We start from the raw sequence: 13866 nt of genomic DNA on the forward strand, positions 1-13866 counted from the left end.
ACAAGTGACCGACGCTAAGGGAGACACTGCTGTATAATCGATGCTCAGTGTGAGATCTACAGCTCATATGCCTCGAACCAAAAATGCTACTTACCAGTATGCATCTGATCTTGGCATGTAGAGCTGCAGATTCTCACACGCCCACCCGCCACCCCGGGACCTGTATCTGTTTTAGTTCTATCTTACTTAGATATACATGCATGGACATCCTTTTTCCTTTCTACTAATTACATAATTTCCCATCATGGCGAAAAACAATCTAAGGATAGGGTCGATGCCCATGCATACTATCGTCCAAGGGAGGAGTCGCCTATCTTGTGATTACAAATATTTCTTACAAAACGACAACAACATGCAATCATCCGAGCCCAACACCAGGTGGCGATTTAATGCTCAGTGTGTCTCTCGAAGTCAACGGTTTCGGCGCTGTTTTCGGAACCGGGACTTCTTTCGGTTTCGGTGCTGAGGGAGCTGGTGGTATCTGCACATGCTGTTTGCTTGGTCCCGAGCTACCGGAAGGCTTTTGCATTTTCTTCGGAGCCAGGCTCAAAGGCGGGGCTTCTGAAGTAGTTTTTCGGTCTCAACTGGGCCCTGGAGGCGGAGTGTTGACCTTTGCCTTCGATTTTGGTGTTGGGGCAGGGGCAGTTGTACTCACGCGTTGATCCGAAGGTATTGAGTCATCGGAGTCATCTGCCCCAGATACGATTTGGAGATCTTCGGAATCTTCTTCTGGAACATCTGGACCCTCGTCGAAGATGTCCTCTGGTTCCGGAGCTGATCTCTGCATGATGTGTCGAGGGGCCCTTCTATCTCAAAAGGTTTTCTTGGATCGAAAGGAAGCGTAGGCTGGACAGCTGGACTAGTCGTGTTCAGTTGATAAGCACAGGTTACAGACCATGTGATGGACACTGTGCGGAAATTTTGCTCCACACTGGGGCATTTCTTGAACGGCGTCCTTTCCATGAGCTGTAAACCTCACGGCATGGATAGGCCCAACGGCCCGCGTCGATGACGTAAATCGAGCTGATGAACTTGAGTTGATGGTTCTTGATGTCGAAAGAGTTTAAGTAACTTTTTTGACTCGTCGAACTACTTAGAAAGTAGTTTTCGAACCGGAGTAGAACAGTTGCATCCGAACCCAGTGGCGGAAAAAAACTGGATGGAGTCGATGCCCATGCGCACTATCGTCCAAAGGAGGAATCACCTATCTCGTGACTACAAAGACTTCTTCCAAGAAGACAACAACATGCAATCATCCGAGCCCAACACCAGGTGGCGATCTAATGCTCAGTGTGAGACTCTGCAGCTCTACATGCCAAGAACAGATGAGTAGCGTTTTCCTTCATAGTGTATAAAATGGTGGTAAGTGAAACAACATGTGTCGAACAAAGCTTTATGTAAATAGATCGCACTGAACTTTTGCTTCCCTAAAATTGCCTCTCCTGGGCATGTGCATTAGAAAAGCCAGCGATACTCTTTTGGCTATGGTGCAATAATTATGAAGTTTATGTGGAATCAAGCCTCTGATTTTGCTAGATTTTAGAAAAATAGGAGTCTATTCTCCTTGCACCAGTGACTTCTTCTGCTTTGCTAGTTGGAGTTAGACCACCATCGGTAATAAACGGTTTAATATCTGAATCGTTTTTTCTCTCAAAATAAAATTTCAAGGTTCTGGAGTTGTCCAACTAGTGGAGTGTTTACTCCATTGATGAAACAGGTGACCATGTCAGAAAGAGTGAAATTATAATTCCTTAATTAAAATGGAATTCCTTCATAGTTTAGGAACGGATAAACATGGTTCATTGAAAGATGATTAGTGAAATCTGAGACTCTTATTTGTAGGAAATGTGATTGCTGATTGCGGGGTATGAATCCCTACTCAAGGAGCATCCACAATTCTGTTCAGGGTGAAACACAAACCCCATAATAACCAGTACTCAACCCTCTGGTAGCTTGCCACAAAAGCCGTCCAACTTAACTTGGAGGCAATGTGTAAAATATTTATGTAGCACACAAACATTAATGAAGCAAAAACACAACAGAAGAAAAATCCCACACCAATTTGGAAAATAGAGTAAAATGTAATTAATTATCCAACACAAAAACAACAAAAATCCAGTTGGTAAAACTGGAGATATGCAGTTTGAGATTTAAGTAAAAGTAATGCTTAAGAGCACAAAATGTGCCTACTGTGCTTATCTGATCGCGCCGGACCAGGACAAAGTCACATTTCAGGCTGACTGCAATGGAGTACAGGCCGAATATAGGGACCAAGTAAGGCTCGCTTAACAAAGTACCTTAAATCTTGGTTACAAGACCATTCATTGAAGATGAGTCACACAGTGGCAGTTCCGATGGGCTGCGGTGCGAGTTCCTGCGCCAAGGATGCACCCTGCAGTGCTGATTCTGGGAATTTGCGATGCATGGTCCTGCGTCATGTAGCAGCGGTTCCAAGAAGTTACAGGGCTGTGATGTGAGGTTCTGTATCCAGGATGTGTTGCACAGTCAAAGCGCTGCAGGGAGATGCGTCTTACTGTGTCGGTTCTGCGCAAAAGGCTGCAGCTTGGCTGGCAGAAAACCTTCAGGCCCACTTCCAAGGGTCCAGGACTGAGGTGGCACCACTTTGTGGGGTAGGACTCCAGGTGGTTGGAGCCTTTTCGGTCCCTGAGTCTCTCATCCACTATTTTACTAGGGCCTTACAAGTAAATTAAATGTTCCAAATGGGGCCTAAGCCAGTTCTACCATATTTAAGTGTGCGAGCACAAGTACTTTAACATGTTAGCAGTGGTGAAGCGTGCCGTGTCCTAAAAGCCAACAAAAACGAGTTCAGAAAACAGGAGGGGCAAAGCAAAAAGTTAGGGGATGAACCTGCAAAGAGGGCCGAGTCCAACATTCTGAAAGTGTTGAAAAGGTGTGCATAAGAGAGGCTAAGATAAGTTAGTTTCCCTTGGACGGCTGAGCCTCTAACAAGAGTATATAAAGCAAAACAAAATGCCTCATTCTTAAGTGAGAACACATCATCCAAAATCATAACCTAGCTATGTCTATGGACAGTAGCTTGTCACAGTTCATTGTAAGAACAGCAATCACTCTCTCTAGCTTTTCTTCTCACTACAGAATCCTGTGATGGCTATGTTACATTCAAGAGTGTTTCAGGTTACAAGTATGAAGTGGGCTGGTTTCTACACGTGACCAAGACCTCAAAGTCTGAACGCTTTACCCCTTCCACTTAGGCACTCTGGAGGAACCCTATATTTAACAATCACAGCACACCCCTTCAATACCAATGACTAACCTGTGAGAAGTTGGCCTGATATGTAGTGCTCACTATTCTAGTGATCACTGTGTATCATTCCAAACAACCCTTATTGATGATTGGTTGTAAGTCAACCTTATAGACCAGCTATCCTAGTAGCATGGACAAGAGCAGTCTTTAGGCTAAACTCTAGAGGGCGTGTTAAGCCAGCTGTTATACCATCACATATACCCCTTGAACACCAAGTGAAAGGACACCACACAAGTTGTTATGAAAATAAAAGGATATTTATTTATAACAAGTCTACCCTGATCTCTTTATGAGTCAGGGAGCTAAGCACAATACAAAACTCTTGAGAAAATACTTCAAGTTGCACAATTTACACAAATGCCCGAGGGGCACGAAAAACCATATACTACAAAAGTGGAATGCGAAATACTAGCAGGTAAGTAACAAGATCCAGAGGCTTCAGGATCGCTAGGACTACACTACAGAACCCTAAGGTTAGGAGCAGGAGGCCTAGGGAGATCGGGTGCAGAGTGTGCACTCTCACGCGGGATGCGGGACAAAGTCTATGGATGCTAGTTTTCGTAAAGTTACAGTTATCGGACGAATCCGACTAGATAGGCTGAAAACGAAAAAGGATCTGGACACTTAGATAGTGAACCTACGTTGGAGCACCGAAATGCTCAGGTTACCTAGCCCAGGGGCTGCGGCTGCATAGGGTTCAAAAGACGTCTGGAATCCTTGTTACAGTCTATGGAGCCTGAAAGAAGAAGTTGCTGGCAGGCGACCAGTGATGATGTTCGATGGGATCCAAGCCTGGATCAGTGATGGAGACGACCTGAAAGCAGAGGGGACTCAGTTCTTAATCACTAGCCAGTGATTAGGTGGCCACCAGGATGGCACCGGATGAAGTCACCTCGACCAGGTGAGTGGGCGACGCTGGACTCTGCTGTCCCTCGGACCAGGAGGTGTTGTCGGCGACCAGGATGGAGGTGCGAGCTGTCCCACAAAGGTGTCTGCTGTCGGCGATGCTGGACCCAGGATTGGGGCAACAAACCTTGGCAAAGTCAAGCCCACGCGGTGGAGACAAGATGGCGTCCGGGGTGCTCCTCTCTTGGAAGGGAGCAAGGGCCAGTCTGGAGCAACCAGACCAGTGAAGTAATCGTCGTGGTTCGTCGTCAGGAGGGCCACTAGCCAGCAGGCAAGTGACCGGACAACGCGGTGAGCAGCAAAGAGCAGAAGGGCCCCACGCAGATCTCGTGGATGCTGGGGGGCGGACTTCGGTGCTGGAGCTGCTCAGGGTTAGGGCTTCTCAAACCCCAAAGCACTCACTCGAGGATCCCTCGGCGGTCGTGCTGGATAAGCGTTGTGAAATTTTGAAGATGGCCGGTCCCTTCAAGTCTCGTCACACCCACGAATCTCAGCTGGGCTGATGATGCAGGTAGAGGTCAGAGATGCCAGGGAATCCGGGTCTCGTCGAGCTGGGCAGTCTTGATCCGGAGGATGGACGTGCAGCAAACCGCATGCGCTTAGATGGTGCCCGCTGGTGCAGGGTGGCTACTCCTTAGCCACAAGGGAGAGTCTTCAGAAAGGTTCAAGAGTTCTCTTGTGGAAAGTAGTCAAGATTCAGAATTATCTAATTTGGGAAGGGGGCCCGCTCCTACCTTTATTCTCAGAAAAGGGGCTGGCACGCGACTAGGTCCTGCCCATGGGTGGGACCAGGAGGGGGGTGGTTACACCCCTCTCCCTTGTCTGGATTTTCCCCAGCTCAGGGGCTGGTGTGCCCCTGGAACTGGTTCAAGCCGGCATATGCACAGTGAGCACCGGGATGCCACTTGCAGTCACCTTCCTCTCAGCCCTGCCTACCTGGGATACACAAAACCCTTTCTGGGATGGTGCTAGCACCGCCCTGACAGGAAACCCTTTGTCCAAGCTCTCCTCGCTGGAAGGACTCCCAGCAGCAGGAGGTCAGACTTGCGTCTGTGGTGGCAGCATCCATTTTGTGATGCTGAGGCTCGAGTTAACTTTAACCAGGGTTCACAGTTACATACATGTCGTGTCCCTCTAGAAGGGTGGAATGCTAACCCCGTCGCCAGAATTGGCGAGGGGTTAGTATTCCAATTCGTATGACACCTTACTCGACATGTTTTGATAAAGCGATACCAAAGATAGCAAATAACCTCGAGGATTATAATGCACTTAAGAGTATATGGTACGCGTTATCATGGAACAGCTATTAGGACTTGGTTCCGCAAGCTGCAAACGGGCTCAGCTCATGCCAGAGCGCCATCTCACATAATTCCAAGCACTCTGCCTTCAGGATTGATAAGGCCTGCCATAGGAGTGACTGATAGGAATACATGTGTCCATTTTAGGGTTAGATATAGGAATACTATATCTGAAGCAAAGGGTGATTACACCACCTTGCCCCAGCTGTCGTGCAGCCAGTTGTGTCAGATTTGGATGGCCAGCCAGGGGTGGCATAATGCATGCTGCAGCCCCTGGTAGGCCCTGGGTACACCTAGGCCCTGGATACCTAAGGTATGCTGTACAGGGACTGATAAGGTGACTTAGTATCCAATTAGATATATACCTAAGGTACATGGAATCCATTTTACAGAGAGAGCAGTAGGCCTGGGGCCCTGAATAGCAGGGTCCCAGGTCAACTAAGTCGAAAAACCTGCAAAACACCAGGCAAAAAGTTAGGGGTAACCATAGTCAGATATCCACCTTCCTACATAACCCATCTTTGCATCCATATGAATGGATAATACCCCTTTGCACAGCTCTAACACCCTGCACCCGAAACACCCCTGCTGAGGAATACCAAACTAGTGTTCTCCCACAAGGACTTGTTCCTGTTTTTTCTTTAAGCTATAAAACGCTGTGTTTCTCATGGTTGCATGGATTAATTCTTAGAACTCCACGTTCCTCTGTGGTAGACTTAGTCCAGCTTGTAATCAACCCTTGCCACTGAAGGCCAGATTAGAATCGCTCCTTTCCATTGAAATTCAGGTACTGGTACTGGTAATGCTTAATAGTACAGAACAACATCCTCGAACATGCGAATGTGAGTTTTTCTTCGGCCAGGGGTGCGGAGCCTGTTCTGGTTCAATCATGGATCACTTTACGAGAGGTAGCTGGTGGAGGCATTGTATTAAACAGTTTTGTACTCTTCTGGACAGGGAACCTCTTGATCTAAAATAGGCCAAATCTAGTCAGAATCGCTGACCTCTTCCATCAGTGAATCCTGATTGTTCAAATGCAAATCATTGTCATTTTGTTCTTAACACGTCCTTTTTGGTGAAACTACATTATCGACTAATGATTGGCGGGGGTTGTGCTGCTGAAGATTAAGCTAAAACGTGCAATAGGGAACCCCATATTGATTCAAAATTTCCATTTTATTGGTTTAGTATCCAAGCAAGCCTTTCCATGGCCAAAGTATTCCCCAACATTTGCTGCCATTAAATTATAGAAAATTGGCCCTTGAATTTCCAGTTAAAGGCAAGTGCCATACAATTTCACACCAGGGCCTGTCTACTTTAGACTGCTGCTGGATGATCATGGAGCGTAGACCAAGCTTTAGAAAGCCCTTGCCATTAGGTAGGTAGTAGCTGCGGATGGTCTTCAGAGAAGCCAAGATTTCTGCCCAATATGTTTTATGTCAGGCAGTTTCATAGAATGTGGCAGAAATCGCCCAACATACCACATAACTTCAACATAGTCACTCCCAGGATGAATTTGGTGACATTTCTTTTGGCACATGTACCAGGCATTCATTACTTTATAGTGTGCTTCTGTTCCGTGGATGCTAGTGTTATTCTGGACTACGTTTTCCTACTTGGGAGCCTATAACCCCTAAGTAAACTCCCTTCCAGACGCGAGTTCAGAAATTCATTTTTGTCTTGTGAGGAGAGGGGCCAGTATAAACATGGATATTGTGAATATGAGATACTGTGCGTTTTGTACTTGCAGCAGTTGTAAGAAACCTTCCAAACAGTTGATTCTGTGTTTCTGTTGTTCACAGCCCTAGTTGTGTCTCCCAGTGTCTTAATTAGGTATGCTGTGCTATCCCTCTGTCTGGGCAAATATACGGCTTTGCAGGATTTAAATTATGTGATCTGTCTGTGTTTAAACATTTCCCCTGTCTTGATGCAGCCTCTCACCCGCAATGCCTCCCAACGCATTGGAGGCTACCTCCGGAATGAATAGTTTGTGTATAGAAAGAGGGTGAGGTCATATTGCTTTACTGCCATGTACCAAATTATGAGGGCTGTGCCCTTTGCTTAAGTATGTGCTAAGGTATACTTTGGACGAGTTGACCTTCTTGATTTTTCTAAGGCAGTACCGGAGTTTACAACCCACTAAAGCCTGTTTCATATGAGGCCAGATTTTGACAATTTCTTGTAGTAGACAGTTTACCAAGACCCTTATCTGGAGAGTTTTTAATATAAGGAGAGACCAGGCATGCCAAGACCGCTCAGCGCAGAGAGCCCCCAGAGTGTTTTAAATGCCAGTCGGCGAGGAGTGGAGGCAGGACAGTATTAAATTCATTTTTATTATGGCCCTACCTGGAAATGTAGAGTGAGGACCATTTCCTCAAATCATTCCAGCAGTCTCAGGTAATTTGCACTGTATAGATCGGCTACTTTGGGGGTTATTTAAACGCCTAAGTATTGGATCGACTTGTTGACCTTTAAGCTTTTCTATCCTGGCCTGATCTACTGTCAGTTTGGAGATTGCAAGTTTAATGAGATTAACTTTAAAGCCAACCATTTTCTTAAATGCTGCATATAGATAATTAAAGTACGAAGAGAAATTGATGTGTATCCGTCCCAAACAGGATTCCTTCGATTCCACTATCTTCTCTTACACAAATGGCTAGCAGCAGTATGCACAAGGCAAAACGGAGTGGCAGCAGGAGACAACCCTGTCTTGTGCTATTGTAAATGGAGAACCGGTGCAATAAGCGTCCTTTCAGTCTTATTCTGGAAGAGGGATTATAGCAGGCCCCAAGGGCCATCGATATGAACCTTTGACCCAGATCTATTTGATCTAAAACTTTGGAGAGAAAGTGACAGTACACCTAATCAAAAGCCTTCTCTGCATCAAGGGTTATCATAAACCGCAGTTATCAAATTTCTTTGGACTTGCTTGATCAAATAGACCAGCCTCCTCAAGTTGTCATGCCTCTGTCTCCTCACAATAAAGTCAGATTGGTTGGGGTGGACCATTTCAGGCCTGATTGCTTCTAGTATGGTTGGTAAAGATTTATTGAAGAGTTTTGTCCTAGGAGCCACGGGGCACTAGGAAGAGCAGAGTTTGACGTCCTTCCCTGGTATAACTATAAGGCAGATATCTGCTTCTCCCATTCTAGGGGTGACACTGCCCCTCTCCCCCAGTTGTTGAACATGGTGGAAAGTCTAGAGCCAGGGTATGTGCAAAGATGTTATAAAAGCCACCAATGGGGCCATTAGGACGTGGGATCTTACCAGGTAGTAGCGAGCTGATGGCAGCAATAACTACTTCTGTAGTTATAGGGCCTCACTCTGAGAGACAGATATGGAGAGTAGTTTGATCTTATCAAGATACTTTTAAAAAGCTGTTGAGGGGGCCACTCCTATGTATAGTGGGGAATGAATTGAGCAGATGTCTACTAGTTTTTCATTTTCTGTTGCTAGGAAACAGCAGTTGGAGGAGCATCTTGATTTGTTGCGTAAAGGTTTCATACATCTGGGCATATATCCTTTCTGATTCCTCTGGAGAAGGTAACTGTTTGCCTGCTCTCAAAATAGTAAAACCTCCAGCATTGGATTATCTCCACATGATTCCAGTTACCAGTCCTGTATAAATAAGAGCATGGCATGTTGACCACCATAACATTAATGGAAGAGGCTCAACATTGACAAGAGTCAATCCCATAACGCCCTATTTATGCTCCATGTTTTCAGGAGTAGCCCTACACTCCATAAAGGCACAATGGGTTGTGACGCACTCTTTATACCATTGATTCCCGACCCCCATTAAATCACCTAAATCATATGATTCGATTTCACCCATAGCTGCTTTGTCTGGCAGATGTAAGCAGCATCAAGGCATAGTATTGTGTTAGTGTTCTTTAAAAGAAATACACAGTATGACAAGAGAATGATGATGACCAAAAAGAATTAAAGGGAAGGCAATGAAAAGGGAGAAGACAGACTGGAGTCCAGAGAAATTTACTGTTTGATAGCAGGGTTGTTTGGGGATGAAGTAAGTTTGGTTAAAGTGGATGATGGGATATAATCTTTCCCTTTTTTCTCACTGGAGCAGCGATTGCTGTATTCAGTCTCATTCTTGTCCTATTCTTTCTTTGCAGGACACCAGAAGAAACTCATGCTTGCTGTAAAGAGATTGTCCGACATCCGCAAGAGCCTAAATCAAGCTGATGGCAATACACTGAAACGAAGGATCCCTGGATCACTAGATATCGTGACCATTGAGGCCATGGAGAGTGAAGAGGTGTCAGCTCCCACCACACCCACCGCTAAGATGTCCACATTCCAGGACAGCGAGTTGAGCTGTGAGCTGCAGAGTGCCATGTCCAATAGTGGCCATGCCACACTGGGAATCCATTCTGGTGGCTTGGGGATGTCCCGCAGCCAAGAGAGCATTGGCAACCGTTCTAGGGGCTCTGGCCACTCACAAGAAAACATGTTGTCCCGTGGGGCCCTGTGCAGTCACTCTCATGAGAGCTTGGGGGGCAGTAGCAGTGGCAGCAGTGGAGCGCATTCCACCATCCATCTACGGTCGAAGGACAACCCGCCAGGGCGAACAGGCTTGGACAACTATGGTATAGTTCTTTCCCAATTAGCATTTCAACAAGAAACCAATGGTCTTCAGGGGAGCCCACTAAAGGAGCGGAATCTTCCAGAAGGCATGGATTACTATCAGCGCCCCCTGGCTCAGAAAATGGGTTGTCCCTCCAAACCAACCTCCACCCCTTCACAGCCACCTCCGCTGTGCGCCCCACCCCACACTCCCAGCAAAGGTGAAAGCCCTGGTGTTTTTCTCCACTCACAACTTTCCCTAAGGTCCCAGCCAGCGGCAGAGCTCTCTCCAGCCCCAAATCGGACACTATTACCTTCCACTCAGCAAACCTTGTCCTATTTACATTCCCACTGCAGTGGCAGCAGTGAACCTCCAATCCCCCCGCCAAAACCCGCCTTTACCATTCCCATCCAAGTGCAGCAGATGCCTACAGAGGATCGCAGGGGGGAAGGCATCAAGTTAAAGATGCGTTCTCTAAGTCTGAACCGCTATGCTTTGTCTGATGGAGAACCCGACGAGGAGGAAGAGGTTGAGGTTGCACCAACCAGTACTCTTGGATCCTATGCTACTCTGACTCGACGTCCGGGCAGGAGTCAGGTGGCACGCACCTATGCACCAACAGAGAAGAAGGTGCTGCGCAGTCAGTCATTTGCAATTCGAGCACGACGTAAAGGCCCACCACCAGCGCCACCAAAAAGACTGAGTTCAGTCAGCAGCACCCAGACCCTAGAAAAAGAGAGTGGGGGTGTACAAGAGATAAACCAGACATCTTTACTAGACTCAACTAGTACAGTTGCCCTGCCAGCACAGGATGCTAACGAAGGGAGCTCTGGCAGATCTGTAAGGAGTATTGCTGCTATGCTTGAGGTATCATCTGTTGGGGGGTCCGCAGTAAGGTCTGCCGAAGGAGCACCATCACGACTGGACAAAGGGGGTCCACTTCACAGCCCACCTGTGGCTGCAGTTGTGGGGAGGCCACGAGATAATCTCTCTGAAAATGTCCCACGGAGGCGGACAGTCAGTGAGCCAGGCACGCCTAGGACAGAGATTCTCCTCCCAAAGCTTGATAGTGGGAAGTCAGACAGTGATGAAGAGCTCAAGGCTAAAAAAGAGGAAGCCACCCATTCCTCCTCTTCTTCTCAGAACAGCTCCAGCGAATGCATTCCGTTTGCAGAAGAGGGAATCCTGACCATCAAGCAGAGACCAAAGCCCAGTGGTGCCTCTAGTGTAGACGCTGGCACACAACCCCCTCCAGTCTTGGGGGTCATTTGCACTAAAGAGGAGTCTGTGGCAACCAGCAAGAAGCCAGAGGTGCCGGAGTTTAACCTAACTGAGTCAGATACAGTGAAGCGAAGACCCAAGCTGAAGGACAAAGAGTCTTCGGAAGATGGGGGTATTTCTGCAGGGACTTCTGACATGGGCACTGAGCCCAGATACCTGGACAGCCAAACAGTGAGCACGGTAAAAGTGATGCAACCCTCCTCGATCAATATGACTGCACCCAGCAAGGATGGCTTTGATGATGACAGTGTTGAGTACAGAATTGCAGAAATTGAAAAGAGTTTGCTGTCCCTTGAGAAGGGAGCAGTCAAGCCTATGATCTCCCTGAAACCTGATGTTCCAGAGATTACAAAGCTGGGAAAGTCGGGCATCACTGGTCTACAGAGGAGCCCCATTAGAGGTATGCTATTTCCATCATAAGAATGCATTGGTCCTGATGCTGTAGGACTGGTGACACTGTGGAAGCTACAAGACCTCCTTTAGGAGCACTGATTGCCAAGACAGGAGGTTGCAAAGAATGGTGTAGCTGTGTTTGTAGTAGGGTGAACTTTAGGTACTGGTGTTCAGTGCTGATGAGAGCTGTTGGTATCATTGTAGCAAATGCAGGTTTTTAGGTGAACTGTAGGTTGTGGTTTCATAGAGATACATGTGTGGAGCTGCAGGGATTGTGGCAGTACAGTAGGCTATCTAGATAACTATGATAGTAAATCTCCTAAATCACTTCTTAGAATGCAAGTGGTGATCTGCCCTGCTGAATGAGCCCCTGGGGAATAGTTACTTTTTAACATGCCAACATACACTCTTCTAATATGTACTTCTCCACCTTGGCATTGCTTGTCTTCCTTTAACCCTTTTCCAGCATCAGCTCCCAGTCTCTGCCTTGACGCAGGGGCGGCCTTAGGCATGTGCAAGCTGTGCACCTGCACAGGGCCACCAAACCTCAGGGGCCATCACGTCAACATATATCCTTAATATAATAATCCTCTGAGGATTGATACATATTTGCGTGGCGGCCCCTGGCAGGGATTTTGCGACCTCCTGCTCTGTTCCACTTCCAAACACCCTGACCCCCCTCCCCCCTCTTCACTGGCCTCCGCGCTCCGCCCCGCCCGGACCCCCTCTTTCGGGGCCCCCTACCTCCGCTCCCTGCCCAGGGCCGCCATGAGATGAGCCTAGAGCCGCCCTTGCTTGACCTGTCTCACCTTCTCCATCTACTCACCTTCATATTCTCTGGCGTTTCTATTCACTTTCTTCATATCCATTGTTAGATGCCTTGCCTTTAATTTTCAGCCTCTCCTACTTTCCCATTCCCTTTTTACTCTCACCTCCTTCTTTCACTAGCTGTTTTTTCCCCCTCTATCCTATCCAATATCAGAAATGCACCCTCGTGATACTCCTCCTCTTCGTTATTGCTTTTCCTCCGTTGGTGCATTACTGGTCACTTCTCTGTCTTGACCTAGACTCGTCTTCCTTTTCTGCTTACCCTCCTTTTCTCTGGTTCTGTTTACTGCCTCCCTAACCAACCTCCCCTGCGTTCCCTTTTGTTAATTTCTTTCTTCTGTACTCACCTCCTCTCAATTTTCATTCATTTCTGCACTTTCACACCCCTGTCACCTTTGATGTCCTTGCCTACTCTTTAATTTCATTCACAATCCACTAATCATTTATTAAATTTTGGTTTTAAAGTTTGGTTTTAATGCAATTTTCTAGTCCACCTGTTCTCTGTGCTGAGGTCTCGACTTTGCCTAGCACTGTGTGCATTGTGCTTATGCCCTTGGGCTGAGTTTATGAGAAAGAATAAATAAATTAAATAAAATTGAACCAATCTCTTGACATAAAGGACTTCTCAAGATCGAACAAACTACCCACTACAGCTTAAACATGTAAATGTTCAGGAGGTGTGGTCATACATCAGTCTATTTATACTAGCTGATAATCTTGCTCCTCAAGCGACACACAGGAAATATTTAAGCAGGCTTACACCACCTAAAGTACTTGAAGAAACTGTTACTGTATATATAGTAGTTCCAGAGAGTCCAAGCTGTTTTTCACTGGCATTTTGTAGACTGGACTATGCCAATGCCATTTATTTAAGGTTGCTAGAGTATTTCATGAAAGGGCTTCAACACCATTGAACCCTTAATTTTCTCCTATCTTTTTAATTTCCCTTTGAGTATTGTGTGCACTCCTTTTTGCAAGATTAAGTTGCTTGTGTAAGCCGGTTCATTCAGACCAACTAGTTTCTAAAAGAATCAGACGCATGTTAATTCGCTTAAGTATCTCCCTCTGCGCTGCCCTGTCCTTAGGATCTGTGTTCTGCTGATGACCTCCTTCTCTTTCACAATCGGTTAAAGACATTTCTTCTTGCACTAGCTTTTGTACACGGAGTACACCTAGACGTGCCAAGAAGCCACTAGCAGCTTTGTAGAAAGCTGTAGGTTGAGATGCAGCAATGCTGGAAGCTCAGAGAACTGTAGCATTTAGTGTAGCAGTTTTACCAGCTGAGTAAG

The 13866-nt window shown here is 46.6% G+C and overlaps 1 protein-coding gene across 2 annotated transcripts in view; it reads left to right on the top strand.

The window, feature by feature from the left end:
* Window positions 1–13866, top strand: part of CASKIN2 (CASK interacting protein 2) — a 263177-nt gene that overhangs the window by 231506 nt on the left and 17805 nt on the right. For both annotated transcript variants that reach the window (XM_086930758.1, XM_086930759.1), the window contains one exon: window positions 9624–11756. In XM_086930758.1, the coding sequence (XP_086786884.1) occupies window positions 9624–11756 (2133 nt within the window). The remainder of the gene's footprint in view (window positions 1–9623; window positions 11757–13866) is intronic.

This window comes from Lissotriton vulgaris, chromosome 7 (assembly GCF_964263255.1).
Source record: "Lissotriton vulgaris chromosome 7, aLisVul1.2, whole genome shotgun sequence".
NCBI classification, from domain to species: domain Eukaryota; kingdom Metazoa; phylum Chordata; class Amphibia; order Caudata; family Salamandridae; genus Lissotriton; species Lissotriton vulgaris.